Source organism: Macaca fascicularis, chromosome 17 (genome assembly GCF_037993035.2).
Source record: "Macaca fascicularis isolate 582-1 chromosome 17, T2T-MFA8v1.1".
Classification (NCBI taxonomy): Eukaryota; Metazoa; Chordata; class Mammalia; order Primates; family Cercopithecidae; genus Macaca; species Macaca fascicularis.
In genome coordinates this window covers 16,651,199-16,673,197 of record NC_088391.1, presented here as the reverse complement: position 1 = coordinate 16,673,197, position 21,999 = coordinate 16,651,199, and the positions used below count along the sequence as shown (strand labels likewise).

Genomic DNA, 21,999 nt, shown 5'->3' with positions numbered 1-21,999 from the left:
TTTATCTGTTTTTAATGCTTCTAATTTTGGTTCATATTGGAAACTTAAGTTTTCTTCTAGTACTTCCATGGTTTCATTTTTTAGCTACCTCTCTGAAACATCTGCAGTTTGTCCTGGTATGTGGAGAAAGCAACAGATCCAATCAGATCTTTTTCCAGGTGACTATCTATCCTAACATCATGTAACATATTTATTTGAGGTGTCACCTTTCACATATAGTACATTTTAGTATATATTTGAGTCTACTTCTGGATTTTCTGTTCTGTTTCATTGGGCTTCTGTCTATACACTCACCAATATCACACTGTTTTCAACAGAGAAGCTGATAAGGGTAGCTCCCCTACACCCATATGCTGCTTTTCTTTTTCAGAATTCTTCTGGCCATTCTTTGTTTATTCATCTCAACAAACTTTAAAATCAAACTGGTTAACTCATTAAGAAAATCTAATGCTATTTTTATTGGCACAGCATTGCATTTATAAATTAACTTAAAAATATTTGAATACATGGCCAGGTATGGTGGCTCACGCCTGTAATCCTAGCACTTTGGGAGGCCGAGGTGGGCAGATTGCCTGAGCTCAGGAGTTGGAGACCACCCTGGGCAACATGGTGAAACCTTGTCTCTACTAAAATACAAAAAATTAGCTGGGCATGGCGGCAGGGACCTATAGTCCCAGCTACTCAGGAGGCTGAGGTGGGAGAATCACTTGAACCTGGGAGGCAGAGCTTGCCGTGAGCTGAGATCACGCCACTGCACTACAGAGTGGGTAACAGAGCAAGACTCTAACTCAAAAAAACAAAAAAATTGAATATGTAACCTTTCTGAAATGATTATTTGAAAATGTGTATCAAGAACTAAATATTGGTACTTTTGACCTAGTAATTCCTCTTCTAGTAGTCTATCATAAGGCAGCAATGTGCAATTACAGACAAAAAATATTACGTTCATTTCAAGTCATTTGAAGTCACATTTATGAAACATTCTTAACAGTTTGAGAAAATGTGTCTTGTGCAAACAAGATAAGGATGCCCACTCTCACCACTCCTATTCAACATGGTAGTGAAAGTCCTTGTCAGAGCAATCATGCAAGAGAAAGAAATAAAAAGTATCCAAATAGGCTGAGAAGTCAAATGATCTCTCATCTCTGACAATATGATTCTACACCTAGGAAACCCTGAAGACTCCACTAAGGCTCCTTCAACTGATAGATAGCTTCAGGAAAGTTTTGAGACACAAAAATCAATGTATACAACTTAGTAGAATTTCTATACACCAATAATGTTCAAGCTGAGAGCCAAATCAAGAATGCCATCCCATTTAAAATAGGCATACACAAAAAGAAACAAAATACCTAGGAATATATCTAACCAAGGAGGTGAAAGATCTTTACAAGCAGAACTACAAAACACTGCTGAAAGAAATCATAGATGAAATAAACAAATGGAAAAACATTCCAAGTTCAAGGACTGGAAGAGTCAATATTGTTAAAATGGCCCTCCTGCCCTAAGCAATCTATAGATTCAAAACTATTTCTATCAAACTGCCAATGTCATTTTTCATAGAACTAAAAAAAACTATTCTAAAATTCACATGGAATCAAAAAAAGAGCCCAAATAACCACAGCTAACTACTATACAAAAAGAGCAAAGCCAGATGCATCACATTCCCCAACTTCAAACAATACTGTAAGGCTACAGTAACAAAAACACCATAGAACTGGTATAAAAACAGATACATAGACCAATGGAACAGAATAGAGAACCAAAAAATAAAACCACACACCCACAGCCGTCTGATCTTCAACCAAGTTGACTAAAGTAAGCAATGTGGAAAGGTCACCCTAGTCAATAAATGGTGCTGGGATAGCTGGCTAGCCAAATGCAGAAGAATAAAACTGGACCCCTACCTTTCACCACATATAAACATTAACTCAAGATGGATTAAAGATTTAAATATAAGACTTCAAACAAGAATCCTATAAGAAAACCTAAGATATACCATTCTGAACATCAGCCTTGAGAAAGAATTTATGACTAAGTCCTCAAAAGCAATTGCAACAAAAACAAAATATTGACAAGTGGGACCTAATTAAACTAAAGAGCTTCTGTACAGAAAAAGAAACTGTCAACAGAGTAAACAGACAACCTACAAAATGAGAGAACATATTTACAAACTATGCATCCAGCAAAGGTCTGGATGCATCCAGACCTTTATCCAGAATCTGTAGGGAACTTAAAAATTCAACAAACAAAAAACAAATAACTCCATTAAAAAGTGGGCAAAAGACATAAACAGACACTTCTCAAAAGAGGACGTACGAGTGACCAACAAACATATGAAAAAATGCCCCACATCACTAATCATCAGAGAAATGCAAATCAAAACCACAATGAGATACCATCTCACACCAGCCAGAATGGCTATTATTAAAAAGTCAAAAAATAACAGACGCTGGTGAGGCTGTGGAGAAAAAGGGATGCTTATACACTGCTGGTGGGAATGTAAATTAGTTTAGCCAATGCAGAAAGCAGTCTGGAGATTTCTCAAAGAACTTAAAATAGAACTCACTCAACCCAGCAATCCCATTATTGGGTATATATGCAAAAGAAAAATAATCATTCTACCAAAGATACATGCACTCCTATGTTCACTGAAGTACTATTCACAAATTCAAAGACTATCAATCAGGTGCTATCAATATAGGTGCCCATCAACAGTGGATTGGATAAATAAAATATAGTACATATATACCATGGATATGGATATGACACAGCCATAAAAAGGAATGAAATCATATCATTTGCAGTCACATGGATGCAGCTGGAGGCCATAATCTAAGTAAATTAACACAGAAACAGAAAATCAAAGACATCATGTTCTCACTTATAAGAGCTAAACACTGGGTACTAGTGAACATAAAGATAGCAACAACAGACACTAAGGACTAATGGAGTGGGGAGAGAAGGTGAGAAGAAAGGGTTGAAAAACTCACTACTGGGTACTATGCTAACCATCTGGGTGATGGGATTGTTCATATCCTAAACCCCACCATCATACAATATATCCATGTCACAAACCTGCTCATGTACCCCCAAATCTAAAATAAAAGTTGAAATTATTAAAAATAAATAAATAGGATTTAAAAATCATAGTTACCAGCATTATGTTAAGTGCATAGAGAAAAGATTAGAAGGAAATGTGATAAAATAGCAGAAGTTAGAAAAATGCACAGATGGCGGGAATCCTCAGGCTACATCGGGAACAGGGTATTAGAGCTCAATTAGGGTGAGAAGTGTGTGACAGCCAATATTGAGTACTGGAGCCCATGAAGGCTGAGGAGGATGTCTCCACACCAATGGTGGCTGTCCACACCTCCTCCACAGCTCCTCCACAAACAGGAGGTATGGACAGCTGGTAAAGGATGTCGGATCCTGAGCAGAGAGGGAAAGAGAGCATCCACATTGAGTAGCAGCTCAGCTCAGGGTGTTGATGGCCCAAGATGGCTGAGGTGGGCATCTGAGAGGGGGAGGGGAAGCCATCATGGCAATGGGACACAGAAGCCAGCCAAATATGAGATAATTTGTGCATCAAATTAAATAATGATAGTAATGGATTATGACCCATTGCATAAAAGAGGAAAACAAGAAGTCCAATCTGATATAAATACCAAAAAGAATAAATTGAAAGTTTTATAAAGAATGGGATATTCTCATCTTCCAAATATTTATTAATTTCAAAAGGAAAAAGTAGCTTTTCAGGAGATAATTCTGCAGACACCACTTTAATCAGGTGAACAACTTGAGCATCATCAGTAATGGGACAAATTGAAACCCTGTGCCACCTAATAGAATGTAATGAGAAGAACACACTTCTGTGATATTCCTGCCAAATTTGCATCACCTGAACCTAATCATGAAGAAACATCAAGAAATTCAATTGCAAGAACATTCTACAAAATAACTAGTGATCTTCAAGAGTCCAAGTCCTCAAAATCAACAAAAGACTGAGGAAATGTTCAAGACTGAAGCCAACTCAAGAGACCTGACAACAAGATGCAACACCTGATTCTGAACTGGATCTTTTGTTACAAAAGATCTCACTTGGGAAAACTGACAAGACTCAAATGAGATCTAAGGATTAGAAAGTACTAATAATTCAATGGTAATTCCCAGAATTTTAATATCATATTTTGCTTATATAAGAGAATGTCCTTGTTTGAAGGCTATTCGCATAAAGTATTTGGGGGTTTGGGGCATCATAGTGGAAACTGGTAAATAGTTCAAGGCAAGAAAAGGTCCTTACACTATATTTGCAACTGCTCTGTAAGTTTAAATTATAAAAATAATTTTAAATGAATTTAAAACTTAAAGAAATAATTATAATAAAAAACATTTAAATGATTTTTAAAAGTCATGTACTTTGACCCAGAAATTTCACTTCTGATAGTCTACTTAAGGAAATGATTCAAAATACATGCCCACCTCCAATAAGCTGGCACATCTATTCACCCTTCAGGTTTTAGCTCAAGGTAATTTCCTCAACAAAATCTTCCCTGACTTCACCAGCCCAGATCTGAAGCTTCTGTCAAACAATCTCACATCAACCTTTGTGGCCTTTATCATGGTTTATAATTACCTATTTGTGCAAACATTAATTATTCCTCCTCCTTGAAGTCAAGGACCAGGTTTGCCATGCTCACCTTTATATCCTCAGTACCCAGCACACAGCAAGTACTCAATAAATATAAACAAATCTGTCATTAATGGATGAATAAATTAAGATAGATCAATGGATAGATGGGTAAGTAGCCAGATGCACAGAGAGATAATAAGAAATGTTAAGAGCTCTCACTTAATGGCTATAGCTGTCATTCAGATCCATCCCAGGGACCTAACATTAAAAAGGTCCTGTTGATCAGAAGAGATAAAGGACCAAGAAGAGCTGAGCAAAGAAACACATGTAATAATTAGTATAGAACCCACCTGCAATTACTGGAGCATGTGCAGTCCAGCCAAAGGGGGATTTTTTTTTTTATTTTTGTAGCCATAGTGTCTTATTTTCCTATTTTATGACCGCTGAAGTATTCCCAGGCCCTCTCTTAAACCTAAGAATTCATGTATTGGTGAGAATAGCTGGACATTCAAGATATTTTTATGATTCCTTTTTTTAATCCTCTATTGTACATGTAATAATGTTGAACAAACAATGAAATGTAATTCCAATGGTTTCATGAGGAAGGAGAAAGACCCTAACTTCTGACAGAGAAGTTCTTCCCCTCTTTGTGGAAGGCCCTTATTGAAATGTAGATCACGATTGTTACCCAAAGTTTTGTCTCTGTTTTTGCATCTGACTTTAGGATCCAAAAAAAGAATTCCAATTGATGCCTTTCCTTCTGGAATTGTAAGTGAACTTACAATAATAGTACCTGTTTAAACGTGAAGTGGATATTGTTACACAGAACACACCAGTGGCTTTTTCAATGTTAAGCTAATGATGCCTCATGAATGTATGATCTATGGAGAAATCCCTGTAGTTGTACCTGCCAATGCTGTTTGTTGGAGAATAAACGTTGAATGTTTTTTCCTCACAAACAAAAAACAAAAGCCCTCTAAAGAGAGGGTGATACCTGTCTTTATTCTGGAGAGTGGGGGAGCAAAGTTAAGAATACATAGGGCAATGTTTTTAACTAAGGGTCTATATTACAATCCTCTTTGGAACTTGTTAAAAATGCAGATGCTTGGAACAAACTTATGAAAATAGGGATTCGGTGAGTGAATCTGAAAATTCATATTTTATAATTCTGGAGGTGATCCTGATGACCCTTCTGATTGAAGATAAATATAGGGACGGCTGGAGACAGTGGTGCGTGCTTATAGTCCCAGATATTTGGAAGGTTGAGGCAGGAGGATCGCTTGACCCCAGGAATTGAAGACCAGCCTGGGTGATATAATGAGATCCCCTCTCACACACAACACACACACACAAAAATACTAAACAGAAAATGAACATTTTTCTACCTGAATTATTTAGTCCAACACTTCATGTTCTCATTTTGCTTTTAACTAAGAAAATCTTACCTGGCATGATATTTATTTATTATTTAAAAAGGAAAGACTGATATATAAGCATATCAGAGATAGAGTGAAAACTCTAAAAGATCTCTCTAAAAGAAATTAATACAAAAGAAGAGAGAGGCCTTCACTCTCTTCTCCCTCTCCACCCTGAATTATCACACCCTGGGGAAACTGGGCCGTGGAAAAAATTTAACTCTAGAGCACCTTCTGCCAAGAGTCAGATAAATTATCAGCAAGCCCGCAGGGTTTGGGCAGCAGCCCCAGAAGCTACAATGGCACGCCAAGGATAGAACAAAGCACCCAGTGGTGTGGAACAAAGCAGTGAAATGTTGCTGAGCACTTGGGAAGCACTCCCTGGGGGCTATAGGAACACTGAGAACTGTTGCTTTCCCCGAGCTGAGGGGCGCTAGAGTCAGAGTGATCCATGATACAGGTGTTCAACAAAAGAATCTGTGAAAAGTTTCTAGGAATAAAATCCATAATGTTTTTCCTATCCCATATATAGGAAAATATTTTTTAAATAGTGTATTAGTGTCACATAATCTATGTTTGCACTAGAATCATGCAGAAATGCTTCATTTCGTTTTTGTCAAAGACACTGTTTATCTGAAAAAGTAAGTCAGACTTAAGACTTCACTTTTCAAATAATATGAAATTTCTCTGTCATGCCATGTGAGATTTTCTTCGTTAAAAGCAAAATGAGGTCATGAAGTGTTGGACTAAATAATTCAAGTATAAAATTTTTAATCTTTTATTTAGTTACCCATTTCAATTTGAGCTGTACAGTCTAAGTTTTCTATCACCCAAGTACTTTGGTCATGGTTGTTTTCAACAAAGCACTAAAATCTTTGAATTTTCAGTTCTCCAACATTTCAGAAATAGTTTAAACCACTTAAAAGTGAGAGAGGATATTTAAAGCAATGTTATGTGAAAAATACCTCTATTTCTCTTCTTCCCACTGCCCTTCAACCCCCTCCCCCACTCCATTTCAACATAACCTAACTTCCCTCCAGCTAATCCCTATTTCTGTCCTTACCTTCAAAGCTACACTTCTTATTGTGCACATTCTTTTCCTCATTTCCCCACCCCTCATTCACTCCTCAACCCATTCCAATCTGGCTTCCATTCCCTTTGCTACACCAAAACCACTCTTCCTAAAGTCAATGAGCTCCATCTCCCAAAGATATTACTTCTCTGAAGAATTTTATACTGCTGGCCGGGGGCAGTGGCTCATGCCTATAGTCCCAACACTTTGGGAAGCCGAAGCGGGTGGATTGCCTGAGGTCAGGAGTTCGAGACCAGCCTGGCCAACATGGTGAAATTCCGTCTCTCTAAAAAAAGTACAAAAAATTAGCTGGGCCTGGTGGCGGGTACTAGTAATCCCAGCTACTCGGGGAGCTGAGGCAGGAGAATCGCTTGAATCCAGAAGGCAGAGGTTGCAGCGAGCCAAGATCGCGCCATTGCACTCCAGCCTGGACAACAAGAGTGAAACTCTGCCTTAAAAAAAAAAAAAAGAATTTTATGCTGCTAACCGCTTCTCTCTCCCCTTGCACCTTTGGCTGCAGCCTCCTACATCTCTAGCCACATCTCGGTGCCAGACTTCTCACCCACCAGTCTTTAAATATTGATGCTCTTTCAAACTATCGCAAGGACAGAAAACCAAACACCGCATGTTCTCACTCATAGATGGGAATTGAACAATGAGAACACTTGGACACAGGAAGGGGAGCATCACACACCAGCGCCTGTCGTGGGGTGGGGGGAGGGGGGAGGGATAGCATTAGGAGATATACCTAATGTAAATGACGAGTTAATGGGTGCAGCACACCAACATGGCACACGTATACATATGTAACAAACCTGCACGTTGTGAACATGTACCCCAGAACTTAAAGTATAATAAAATAATAAATAAAATAGCTTTACCAGGCGGCTGCCGAAGAGGGCGGGGGTGCAGGCCCTGGAGCTGGATGGCGGAGGCCATTTCCTGGGCCGCCTGGCGGCCATCGTGGCTAAACAGGTACTGCTGGGCCGGAAGGTGGTGATCCTACCCTGCGAAGGCATCAACATTTCTGGCAGTTTCTACAGAAACGCGTTGAAGTACCTGGCTTTCCTCCGCAAGCGGATGAACACAACCCGTCCCCAGGCCCTACGACTTCCGGCCCCCAGCCGCATCTTCCGTCGGACTGTGCGAGGCAAGCTGCGTCACAAGCGAGGCCAGGCTGCCCTGGGCCGCCGCAGGGTGTTTGACGGCATCCCGCCGCCCTACGACAAGAAAAAGCGGATGGTGGTTCCTGCTGCCCTCAAGGTCGTGCGTCTGAAGCCTACAAGAAAGTTTGCCTATCTGGGGCGCCTGGCTTACGAGGTTGGCTGGAAGTACCAGGCAGTGACAGCCACCCTGGAGGAGAAGAGGAAAGAGAAAGCCAAGATCCACTACCAGAGGAAGAAACAGCTCAGGAGGCTACGGAAACAGGCTGAGAAGAACGTGGAGAAGAAAATTGACAAATACACACAGGTCCTCAAGACCCACGGACCCCTGGTCTGAGCCCAAAATAAAGACTGTTAATTCCTCAAAATAAAATAAAATAAAAATAAATAAATATTGATGCTCTTTGTGTCTCAGACATGGGTCCTTTCTTCCCCGACACAAAACTAGTGATTGCACACACCTCAGGGGGTGAAGCCCTCCATTGAAGGGAAAATCCAATATCTAAAGGGGAAACCCAGCTCTGGGTCATTACTGGCATGCAGAAATAAAAAAATAAGTGTTCCCTGATATTTCAGTTTTTCAAGAGTAGTTTAAATCTGGATCATGTGGAACCTCCTGATTTTTAAATACTAGCAAATAAATCATTTTCTAATAATTGTAAAAGCCAATGTGCTAATCAAAGTAAATCCAACATGCCTACTAGAATGTTTCTTATCTCTCTGCTCTACTCTTTATTCTCTTTTCATAATCTCACCCATGCCCCATCGTTCAATTACTATATAAACACCAACTTGTAATTACTTATCCATAGAGTAGGCCCTTTTTGAAGCTCCAGATAAATTCAAATGCCTACCCAACATTTTTACTTGGATGTCTTGAAAGTGCTTCATATTCAATATGTCCAAAACAGAATCCATGATCTCCTAATCTGATTATTTTAGAAGAGCAGACTTGTTTTATTGTCTCCAATAAATGACATAATTATGGTTACTAACAGCTCTGTGTCAGGTGTAGTTGGGCATATCTATATACAAAAGTATATAAATATATATTTGAGCCATATATATGTGTGTAATATATATTTGAGTATGTGATATATATGTGAGATATATAGCTTATATATGTGATATAGATACATATATGTGTATCAGTATTATAGCACTAGTGTTGCCAGAATATAGTAAAGAATTATCTGTTAGAAAATAATGATAAGACTTGGAATTGACTCAGAAGAGAATAGCTTACATGATAGTCACAGTGAGGAAGGTGTCAACTCAATATAAAGCAGAATGTCTTATATTGGATGCCATAATGCACAGGTTCTCCTTGAGGAAGGAAGGACTTATTCCACTAGCTGCAGGTGGACTACCAGAAGATGTGCCTCAGTTTTTAATCTTCCTTGGGGATGGCCCCAGCTGAAGAGAATTGCCTTGCCAAGATGGCGCCTCCTTTTGGGGAAGCCAGCCTGCAATGACTGGTCATGATGGAGGTATAAAGGCCCAGCCCTCCAGCCCAAACTCATGATAACTCTGGGGGGCCACTGAAGGTCCAAGCTCACCATGGGTTCAGCTAAAGGCTTTGTCCTCTGCCCTATAGTATCTCCTTCTCTCCCTTCCTCAGGGGTGATGCCAAGGCACTCCCTAATAAATGCCCCACACCTTAATTTTCCTAAGTTTGCTAACTGAAGAGCCCAATTTCAGAAACTTGCCCAATGGCAAGTGGAATGCTTGCATCCTAAATAGTCTGAGTGCGTTGCTGGAAATGGCCAAACAATGATAGGGTTGTTATTTTTGAATGTTACAGGAAAGATGCATACATTGGATGTCTTCTAATGTTTCTTTCAAATGTAAGGTTTTATTCTCAGTTTTGAATATTGGAAATCATATAATTAACAATTTATTTACAGAGAACTTTACAGATTATACATATTATCTCATTCAAGCCTCCCCAAAACCAAATGAAGTAGGTGCAGTATTAACCCCACCTGACAGAGGAGAAAAACAAGGCTCAGAACATTATTTGGTCCAAGAGCACCTATTTATTAAATAAAGGATCTAGTACTTGAACCAAGCTCTTCTCACATTTAGCATATAACCAAGATTTCTTTCACCATACTATATAAACAAAAAGATACTAAACTTTTAATTTGCTTTGCTATCACCAGTATTTTTAATGAGTTTTTTTAAATCATTGAAAATGCAGCTATATTTCTATTTGCCAGGTCTAAGTAATTCCATCCAAGAATTTTGATGGGATCTTTGAGATTTACAGGATTCCTTTATTATTTCGTTTGACTCTATATGAGAGTCTGCCTTTCTGTTCAGTTGTACGGAAATGTTCTATGATATATACCTGGCAGTACATATTTCATTGCCTCCAGACTGCCAGGACCAAAGCCAGAGATCCCTTAGCAAACTGTTGCATGTTAACAAGAACATTACAATAGCAGGTGAAGGAAGTTTTGCACAAAATATTTCTGAAATAAAATGCTAGCAGGTAGACTCTATTCTAGCAACCACCAAACCAGACAAAGGAAAGCCTAGCCCTTCAGATTACCGGAACTTGAGATTTTGTGGTAGAAAAACTTAAACAAAAGCCAGACAAGTGCCCTGCTATCATCTTCAGAGTTACATTAGTTTATCAGAATGGATGGAAGACTGAACTACTATACTCTGAAGAGAGACAAAAGCATCTTCCCCCGGCTCCCAATTGTGTCCTTCGACACAATAGTATAATCCAAATTAACCTTACAAGAGCAACATGAATCCAGAAGTCTTCATGGACTCTAACCAGACCATATGAGCCTTTCCATCAAAGACTATTTCACACTTGACTTTATGGAACCCCCTTGGAGGATCCTAGAAGGGAAGAGATTTTGTAGTTATGAAATCCAAGTGTACTTTGTTACCATTTTTCTTCTTTCAGGTAACAATGAGGGTTTAGTGTGCACCAGACCAAGTCAAGGGCTTTGCATGCATTATTTCAATGAATCCCAGCTGCAGTTTTGAGTTTGCTATTAATATGTCCTTTATGCAAACGAAAAAAGTGAAGCTCACTTTTCCTAGGATCACTGGCTTGTAAGTGGCAGAGCTAGTGTTTGGCTTTCTCTAGCATCTGAGCTCTTCACAGCTCCACACTGCCTTTTCTAAGTCCTTCAAAATGAAAAACATTTAGTCATCTAAATTTTCCACAAAATGTAACACAAAATTGTAGATCGTGCTATGCAATCTTCAGATTATGTTAAAACTGAGTAAAATCCACCTAGTTCAGCAGCAAGAACTCTAACTGAACAGAAAACAGGATCTTTACAACTCTACTGTGCATTCGGCAACCTGGGCTATAGTGTAGACAGGGGATATTGACAGGAATCCTACTCTGACCAGTGGGCTTGCCACTCCAGATTTAAGGAGTCAAAGGAAATAGCTCTAATTGACATTATTTTGAGTTTTCTTGAAAAGCAAAAGACAATTAATAGTTTAAAGGACCACAAATTACAAGAATAATCAAAATGCACAGTTTCTAGGATTCTAGAGGCCAAAGAAAAGGCAGAAAAATAGAATAGTTTCTGTCAGGAGCCAGAGTTATTGGAAATACATTTGACAACAAGAATTTAAAGACTATTACAGAAACATATGTCATAAAACATCACATCCCATTCAAGGGATATAAGGTTTCAAATAAAGAAGTTAAATCTTCTATATAACACAAAATATTTCTGTAGGTGGCCTAAAAGAACAAAATATGAACATACTGCTATTTCCTTCCAGTCCTGCAAACTACCATAGCTCTGCTGAATACTACTACGCCAAGTAATTGTGGACAAGATTGGGAGAACTGGTTCTCACTTTCTCCACAAGTCACTGAAAACCACGACATGATTATTAGAAATACAGGAAAGAACAATACCGATGCTTATAAAAGAGAAAATGAAAAGAATAAAAGACCAGGCCAGATTATTAAGGCAGTGAAACTACTCTTTATGATATTTTAATGGTAAGTATACATCACTGTACATTTGTCCAAACCCATAGAATGTACGACGAACACCAAGAGTGAACCCTAATGTAAACTATGGACTTTGAGTGATAATGAGGTATGAATGGTTCATCAGTTGTAATAAGCGTACCAGTCTGGTGCCAAATGTTGATGGTGAGGGGGGCTATGCATGGCTGGCAGGGGGTAGGGAAGATACGGGAACTCTGTATTGTCTGCTCAATTTTGCTGTGAACCTAAAACTTCTAAAAAAAAAAAAAAGTCTTTAAAAGAAGATGACTAGCCTGGGGTCACATGACAGAGGTTGGGAGACCCACAGAGGTCCATAGGCAGCATCTTAAAGAAACAGAGGATGAGTAAACCAAACTCCACAGCTCTACCCTGCTACCTTCCAGTCATTTGCTCCATTATGCCAAAATAGTCACAGAATATTTACAACCCTCTCCTCCTTGTACTCTTCATGTTGTTTGCACAGAGTTGTCTACTTTTAAAAATGTATTATAAGTGTGTCTATTTTATTCCATTTACTTATTTTTTAATTAATTTATTTTTGTAGAGATAGGGTCTCACTCTATTGCCCAGACTGGAGTGCATTGGTGCCATCATAGTTCACTGCAGTCTCAAACTCAAACTCAAGTGATCCTCCTGCCTCAGCCTCTCAAAGCGTTAGGATTATGGGCAGGAGCCACAGGGTCTGACCTTAGTGTGCCTATTTTAAAAGGAAATACTCGCAAAGTAATGAGTCAGTAAAATCTATTATTGAACATTTTAGTTGCAAAATTAACAGTTACTGATGTTCACTATACAAAAATTGGTCTATAATATTTCCTTTTTGCAGCAAAGTTTAGCATAGCAAGTAGTAATTTTAGCACATATAAAAAGTATTAAAAGCTGTGTGATGGGTACATTAAGGATTATTACATTATTATCTACTTCTGTACCTGTTTGAAATTCTCTTTGATATAAAGGTTTTCTTTAAAAAAAAAAAACTGAACTATAAAACCTGCTTAATGTACCAATAACTCTACATAAGGCAATTGAATTGCTGTCAGATTGTGTTATTATAGTCATAGAAAAATATTCTGTATTCTATAGCACCATCATCTGAAAGCATGGCATAGTATTTAAGGATCTGAGTTCAGGAATCAGACTGCCAAGGTACATTCCACATACTTCACTTCTTAGCTGTTAAAACCTTGGAAAAGTTATTTTGCTTAAGCTCCAATTTCCACACCCAGAAAGGGAATAACATCACCATAAAGCCATTATGAGAATTAAATGACATAAAATGTGTGTAAAGTCACAGCACAATGTCTGCCTCATAATATGTGTTCAATAAATATAAGCTACTATTAATATTGCAAGGTTCTCGTAGATATTAAAGTTAAAAGAAGCAGTAAAGCCAATAAAGAGTTCTAATCTATAGATGGGGAATGAGTTCAGAGAGTCACAATTCAGAAATTAAAAAACATTTCCCCATTCTAGTGTATTCCTAAATTTTTCCTATTAGAAGATATTTTATATAATAAATTTATGTAATAAATTAGAATATATTTATTAATAAATTAAAATATATTTATTAGAATATATTCTAATAAATTAGCATTTAGAATTTATGAAAATTTTACAAAAAGAAATTGTAAAATCCTAGCATAGTCTTTTAACACTAGTTAAATAATCCAAAGAAAGTTTTGCCATTGATTCAATCAATCAGTTGTCAAGTTGACTTTGGCTTTTACTTCTCACCAGGCCTTCTGGTGACATCTCCTCTGTGGCCTGTCTCACACTAAGCCAAAGATAAGTGGGTTATTTGGATTCTCTCATAGTCACCCCTACATAGATACATGGAGAACTACCTAAACAGCTAGTCTTTTCCTTTCATTTGCCACAAAGGTCGCTATTTCTACTGACAACACCCCTAGGTGTGAAGTTTTTCCACACTGTGCACCAAACTAAATGATCCCCCTTTGGCAGGGAAGCTGCTGGTTTTCATGTTCAGCAGTGCCCTCATAAACTTCTCAACAGATCCATCTTGCGAATGGGGTACAGAAGACATGGAAAGGAGAAGCCCCAGATAAGAATGCCATAGACTCGCATTGCTCCTACTAACTTACATTTAGCATTTTTTTGTGGATAATTGCTTCTCAATTTGTTTTTATGTCTTTGGTGAATTTCAAGAGCACTGAAATGGTTGTTTTAGACCATACTGTCCAGTTTTATTATTGTATACTATTTTATCAGAAAAAAATTAAAACATACAATGTTTTATCATGAAGGTAAATAGTAAGACATGTTCTAAATTGTCTAACTGGTTGCCATTATTATTAGTATTTTGTTTTGTAGACAACAATTATATGCAAAATAAAATGTTCATCCAATCTCAATGCAATATTGGCCCTTGTCTAGACAGTGTTTTTATGAGGAGTTACATTATCTAGTATTTAAATTATTCAAGTTCCTTAAAATGTAAGGATTCCAAAAGCTGGTATTAAATAATAATTCATTATTTAGAAACTCCTTTATCTCAAAAATACATCTTTTCTGACAGATCATTAGGACTACTGTTTCTAAAAAAAAAAAAAAAACAGGATGCTAGACATGTACTGTTAGAAAGAGTATATGATGATTGGATAAAATTAAATATCTCTGTGAACATAACTATAAGGAACCAGATTGAGACTTGAAAAATAAATATATTTGACTGCAGAACCCAGAGTTATAAAAAATATTTGTACTCTGCTGGAGATGCTCTCTCTTAGACAAAATTGTCAAAAAGGAACTTCACCGGGATTAAGTGCAAGCCTGTGTATGCACATTCAGGATGCACTAAACTGTAGTTCAGCCAATCCTTTTATTTTCCAATCCATTGTTCACCCTAATCACAGTCAAACTAATCACAAGATGAATCCATAAGATAATTAAAGCAACCTAAATTAATGGATCATTTATACTCAGACTCATTCATTTTAAGCATCTGACATAATTACAATTTACAGCTTTCTCTTTGTATTAGAGGGGATAGCTGTTAGAACTTAAGCACAATTAGCTGAAAGGAACTGGAAGATGCAATAAGTGTGATATTATGTTATGAACTGTTTTCATGTAATTTTTCTGATCTTTAAATAAAGTAACAAAGTTAATGAATGTGTTCACATAATGATCTGCCAACAACTTGAATGGTCTTAATAAAGTGACAATCTGCAAGAAAAAGCAAAAGAGGTTACACAACTCCTTACTGCTCTGGAAGGAAGTCTAGAAAGGTGCCAAAATTGCAATAATTTCATGGGAACCAAACAAAAAAAGTAATGATTTTTAAGGCTAAAATTGCACCCTACATTCTCAATATAGTAAAATTGGTATTTAAAAGTGTTTTCTTTTTTCCAGATATTGCAAGTTCCAAAATGAGTGAACAGAAAGATGCAGAGCCATGTAGAAAATATTCTGTCATGAAGAAAACTCCAGCACATTACAATGATGCCCTCTGCTGTGGTTTTTGATACTACACCAAATAGCCTCATTTCCAATATGTCTCATTGTCTTTGCAGTGCCAATATTTCCAGAAAACTTTGAGGAAAAAATGACTTAAATCCTTCTATAAAGTTAGTGATCTCCAGGATCTTTTAAAAACTGAAGTGATTGATTCTGGGTAATGTTATTCTGAACATAGTGTTTGAGCCACATAAACTTCAGTAAATCCCTTAGTGACAGCATTATTTATTTAAGAACATATTTTCACTTATTTTGTATTCTATTTAAATAGTTCCAAAAGGAGATGATATTCACGCCAAATGGTTTCTGTAATGACAACTGCTGACCCAATTTGACAGCCAAAAAAAATTTTTTTTTTACTTAGAAATTTTTGTGTCTCAAATGACCTTTCTACTAAAGTGTCTCCATTTCCTGGGAAAGGACATCAAGAAGCCCAGAAAATTAACCCCAAAATTCATATGAGACTAAAACCAATGCCATTTGAGTATCATTTCTTAATTACCAAAAGCAGATGTGGACTTACAGGGAAGTGAATAAAGCCTCCTTTGCAAGGTCCCTTCTAAGTGTTAGGAGTGGACAGGAGTTCTGAAGTATTTCACGTGGGGAGGAGAAGTCAGATTGCATTGTGGGAACATTTCTACATAAGAATTTCTGGTCAATTGCATCAAGATAGCTTAGGGGATAAAAAAAGAGACTTGAACCTCTAACAGTCAAGCAAATTGTAATGATTTCTTTTCCTAAGTTAAATATTTCATGCCTGTTTTTTGTTGCTGTTGTTATCATTGTTGTTTTTCTTAAAGAGGGCCACAAAAAAAATTGTATAAAGTTCAGGACCGACAAAACCTGAATTGGCTGTTAGTACAATACTACCCAGTACAATCCTGCCCAGAATACGTTATTTTATTTTTACTGGAGTCATCTTGTATTAATAGAAATTATTTTAGAGGCAATTGTGAAACCAAGGCTAAATCATAGCTTTAAAATGCATTGGTAAAATACTTTACACAATTAAGGGAAAGAAAGAGAACTAATATATTCCCAACAGTGAAGCCACCCAGCGTTCAGGGGCCTCTAGCTGTTGATATCTATGTAGGGGTTACAAGTACTGGCTTTGGAGCCAGCCTGGATTTCCATTCTGAATCCATCATTCCCTATCTATTCCACCTTTGGTGAGTCACTCATGCCCTGCAAATAGGAGGCATTCAGTAACTATTTGTTGAGTGAATGAATAAATAATGCATCAATCCCACACACTGTCCAGAAAACTTTATCAAATACAGTAGTTCAATTTACTTCCATTTTATAAACTATTTGTTGCCCATCTTTTAGGGAAAAATATTGGACAAAAGGGTGGGAAGGGATGCAAGAGTTTAAGCAAAGTGTTGTTTGGGTTTAAAAAAGAGTATTTAAATTTGGTTAAGGAGATTGGAAAAAGTTTCATGGAGCAAACAGCATTTAGGGAAGAGTCCTGAGATTATTAGGATTAGACCTGGGCGATGTGAAAGATAAAGCAGACTGGAAGCATTTCAGGCTGAGGAAGCAACACCATAAGCCAAGACCCAAAGATGGAAAAAAAATGCAAGGAGTATGTGTTCGGGGAAAAATCAGCAGCCCCACTGGCTTGTGGTAAGAGAATTCACGGGAGACTGGATTGGAAGCTATTCAGGGTCATATCACCACTTCAGTCATTGATCCTCCCCACTCTGGAGATGCTCACAACTTCCCTGTAAGTGAAGGTTCATCCAACCACCATTATAAGTTACACTTTACTTTCTTTGTAGACACTGCCTTTATTTAACTGATACAAAGAAGTATGGGACTTAGTAAACAATTAATAAATTATAATTAAACTCTTCTTGTTCCAGTATTGAAAGGGGATTTTTTAAATTCAAGCTTTTGTCCAAGTATGGGTTATCCGTATCTTTTTTGAATAGCGACTTCTTTCACATAGAGATCATTTGAATTTCAAGGTTCATGTTGAAGCTATTGACTGGAAGACTGAAAGGGAAGGAAGCGTAATGGGCACTGGGTTAACAACATAAATTTTGTTCTAGATTATTAGAAAGGAAATTGTTCTCCAGGCAAATTTCGACAAAGTTGGATGAGTAAATGAAAGAAATGCCATTCTAGTTGGTACCGTATAAAAAGTAACTGCCTTGGGCCAGACTTCAGTTTCAAATTGGCCTCCAACACTTACCTGTAGTGTGGTCTTGGGCAATTCATCTAACCTCTCTATGCCTTAATTTCCACTTGTATAAAATGAGAAGTACAATCACAATAATAAAATATGCCAGCAGTATACTGTATTACTATCCACCTGTGGGAGGAGTATGTATTTTCACCCCACTGTCTTTGGACCTGGCCATGTGATGTGTTTCGCCCAGTGGAATGTGACATTTGCCACTCCTTTTATTATGAGAACAGCATGCTCCTAAGGAGGCTGCTCTTTCAGCCCGCATTCTAGAACAAAGAGGACACAGGAAGCAGAGATGCAGCTGATCTACAGCTTACATAAAACCTGAATGATAAATAAACTTTGTCATTGTAAGTCACTGAGATTTGCGAGTTGTTCCTGCTGCAAAGCCAAGTAATACACTGTGCCACCCACCTCACATATTTGTCTTAAGCGAACTTTAAAAATGTTTTAAAGCACTCTATAATGTTCTGTGCCCGTCTATGTCTCAAAGCAGCTCCTTCTCTCGCCATAGATTGATGCAGGTCAGAAAAGTTAGAAACAGCACTAATTTATGTGAGACAGTAAAGTGGGAATACCTACTTTCAAAGCTGCACCTCCCTCTCCTGCCCTTCTGCCATTGGTCCCCAAATTCGTTGCTACTGCCCCGTTAGGATTATACTCAGTTCCTATCCCATATCCTCATAAAACAAAATAATCGCACAGGTTTTGTTATTTGTGATGTGAACTGTCATAAAAATATTGAAATGGTACCGCTTTTTCTGCTAGTGTTGGCCCCAATTCTTTCGAGAAAATGCTCAGAACTGCCGGCGTCTGTTTCTTCTCTCTATTTTGGTTAAATTTTACTTGAATCCTTCATTTAGTCAGTTTTGCCAGAACTTCTCTGTGGAATCTTATTTAAATTCAAAGCACTCTATGAAAAAATTTCAAAAAGATCGCTTAAAAAACACACACACACACATTTCAATTTAACTAGCAGTAAGTAACTCTTGTTGACTAAACTCAATAAACAAGCAACCACTGAGACTGCAGAGAAAAAGCCCAAGGGGTGGCACCCCAACTGGCATTAACCCAGGGAGACATGATGGCTAGGGAAGTAGGTGGGACAATGACTGGGCCCGAAAACAAGAATATCTTTGTTATAAAAGCCTCCCATTTCTGCACAATTAAGTTGAAAGGAGGTGAGCTTCGAGTTACATAAGCCTAGGCAGTTTTGAATTCCAGCTGGCCCACAATCTCTTGCAACCTTAGGCCGCTTACCTGAGACTTAGCCTTTCTTACCCAACGAATCAGGGAAAATAACAGCTATCTTACAAGACTAGCAAGTTCGTGTTAAATGGAACAAGATGAGTGGAACACCTAACAGAGGACTCAAACATTAATAGTGTCTCCAAAAATTCTCGATTTGTGGTTGGCTGAGGCGGAGGAACAAGATGGCGGCGCCAGCGGCGTGACCGGGCCCTCGGGCCCACAGCCGTTGGCAGCGGTGGCAGCGGTATCGCTGCCGCAACTCGCTGTGCCCCCTTTCTCAGCCCGCGACGTCGCCGCGACAGCGAGGCAGCGACCGCCACCCAGAAAGAGGTGGTGGCCCAGCCTGGCAACCTTGAGAAGCCCTCGAAAACTGTGGCCTGGCGGAAACCCTGGTGTGCTCTGGGGATCAGGCTGACTCCAGGCCCTGTAACACCGGGAGAGGCCTCGGTGGCCATTTCCAGCAGCCCTCACCCTCAGCCTTGTGGGGCTGGCGGGCCCCGGAGGCCTCCATCCTCCCCTAGAGGGGTCAGGGCAGAGCCCAGCCTCCATCTTTGCCTCTCAGGATGGCAAACAACAGCGGCTCCAAGGCCGAACTCGTTGTGGGAGGGAAATACAAACTGGTGCGGAAGATCGGGTCTGGCTCCTTCGGAGACGTTTATCTGGGGATCACCACCACCAACGGCGAGGAAGTAGCAGTGAAGCTGGAATCTCAGAAGGCCAAGCACCCCCAGTTGTTATATGAGAGCAAACTCTACACGATTCTTCAAGGTGGGGTTGGCATCCCCCACATGCACTGGTATGGTCAGGAAAAAGACAGCAATGTGCTAGTCATGGACCTTCTGGGACCCAGCCTCGAAGACCTCTTTAATTTCTGTTCAAGAAGGTTCACCATGAAAACTGTACTTATGTTAGCCGACCAGATGATCAGCAGAATTGAATACGTGCATACAAAGAATTTTCTACACCGAGACATTAAACCAGATAACTTCCTGATGGGTACTGGGCGCCACTGTAACAAGTTGTTCCTTATTGATTTTGGTTTGGCCAAAAAGTACAGAGACAACAGGACCAGGCAACACATACCGTACAGAGAAGATAAACACCTCATTGGCACTGTCCGATATGCCAGCATCAATGCACATCTTGGTATTGAGCAGAGCCGCCGAGATGACATGGAATCCTTAGGCTACGTTTTCATGTATTTTAATAGAACCAGCCTGCCGTGGCAAGGACTAAAGGCTATAACAAAAAAACAAAAATATGAAAAAATTAGTGAGAAGAAGATGTCCACCCCTGTTGAAGTTTTATGTAAGGGGTTTCCTGCAGAATTCGCCATGTACTTGAACTACTGTCGTGGGCTGCGCTTTGAGGAAGTCCCAGATTACATGTATCTGAGGCAGCTATTCCGCATTCTTTTCAGGACCCTGAACCACCAATATGACTACACATTTGATTGGACGATGTTAAAGCAGAAAGCAGCACAGCAGGCAGCCTCTTCCAGTGGGCAGGGTCAGCAGGCCCAAACCCAGACAGGCAAGCAAACTGAAAAAAACAAGAATAATGTGAAAGAAAACTAAGCATGAATGAGGAACAGAAGAAGCAGAGCAGATGATTCGAGCAGCATTTGTTTCTCCCCACATCTAGAAATTGTAGTTCATATGCACACTAGCTAGTGGCTGTGGACAACCATTTACTTGGTGTAAAAAACTTTATTTCAATATAAACTGACTCTGGGGAGCGTGGGTGATGCTGTATCCCAAGGTGTGTAGCCGCTGTAATTGTGAATATTAACTGAGGTAGTGAAACATGGTGTCTGGTTTTCTATTGCATTTATTCAAGTAGAAAAATTAACTAAATGGTTGACACACACGAATTGGTGGAGACATTGTCCATATGCCAATTTTTTTGTTAAAACCTTTTATTTTGAACTAGACTGCTTTGATATCTCATTTCAGAAGAACAGTCTTCAGCCACAGCTGTGAAGGTTGTAAATGCTTACCATTGAGCATTTTTAGGGTTTCTCCATCCCTGGGGTCTGCAAATTGTTCACACAAAAAGCATTCTTAAAATGGTTGGCTTCTTGTTTGCAAGCCAGCTGATCTGGTAGCAAACAAAAATTCCAGTTTTGAGAATAGGAAAGATACTGCCTGCTTACCTGCAAAGACATAAGAAAATCTTAGTAACTACCAGATAATCTTTAGAATTCCACACTAACTTTATCATGTTTTCGGTATTATAAAAACGACAACAACAACCATATTTGTCACAGAAATTTAGTTAACATCTTACAACTGAACATGTATGTGCATTGTTTAGATAAATGTAATCACTGTAAACACCTATGTGATCTGGGATTTTGTTCATATTTTGAAATGGGAGCTTTTATGTTTTACAAGTTCACTTAAAACCGTTTCTGTAAGAAAATGATACTTTTTTAAACAACAACCAAAAAATGCCTTGCTGATTCACTAGGAAATAAAAATCTCCCCAATTTTTTGATAGTCAACTTAAAGTCATTTGTTACATGATATTCCTTTGCAAGTAAATTTTATTTCATGACATAACTTTTTTCAATGTTTTTATTCTAAAATAATTGTTTTGTATGAAGAGAAATGTATTCTTTCATTTTTCTTTTTCTAATGACTTGTGGTACAGTATCTAGTACTGCAACTGTCAGAACTTGGTATTGTTACTTCTTCCACTGACTAATAGCTGGGCTGATTTCAAAAAAGAATGCAAGCATTGAAGGGTTTGACTATAAAACATTGTTGTTTAAAATACTTGTGAA

General features: G+C 38.5%; 1 protein-coding gene and 1 pseudogene across 1 annotated transcript; both read left to right on the top strand.

Annotated features, from left to right (window-relative positions):
* The first annotated feature begins 3,342 nt into the window (after positions 1-3,342).
* Positions 3,343-8,642, top strand: LOC102115962 (large ribosomal subunit protein uL13 pseudogene; annotated as a pseudogene).
* A 10,722-nt stretch (positions 8,643-19,364) lies between these two features.
* Positions 19,365-21,768, top strand: CSNK1A1L (casein kinase 1 alpha 1 like). The gene has a single exon (XM_005585681.4). The coding sequence runs from the start codon at positions 19,775-19,777 to the stop codon at positions 20,786-20,788; it is 1,014 nt and encodes a 337-aa protein (XP_005585738.1). The 5' UTR covers positions 19,365-19,774; the 3' UTR covers positions 20,789-21,768.
* Positions 21,769-21,999: the final 231 nt, after the last annotated feature.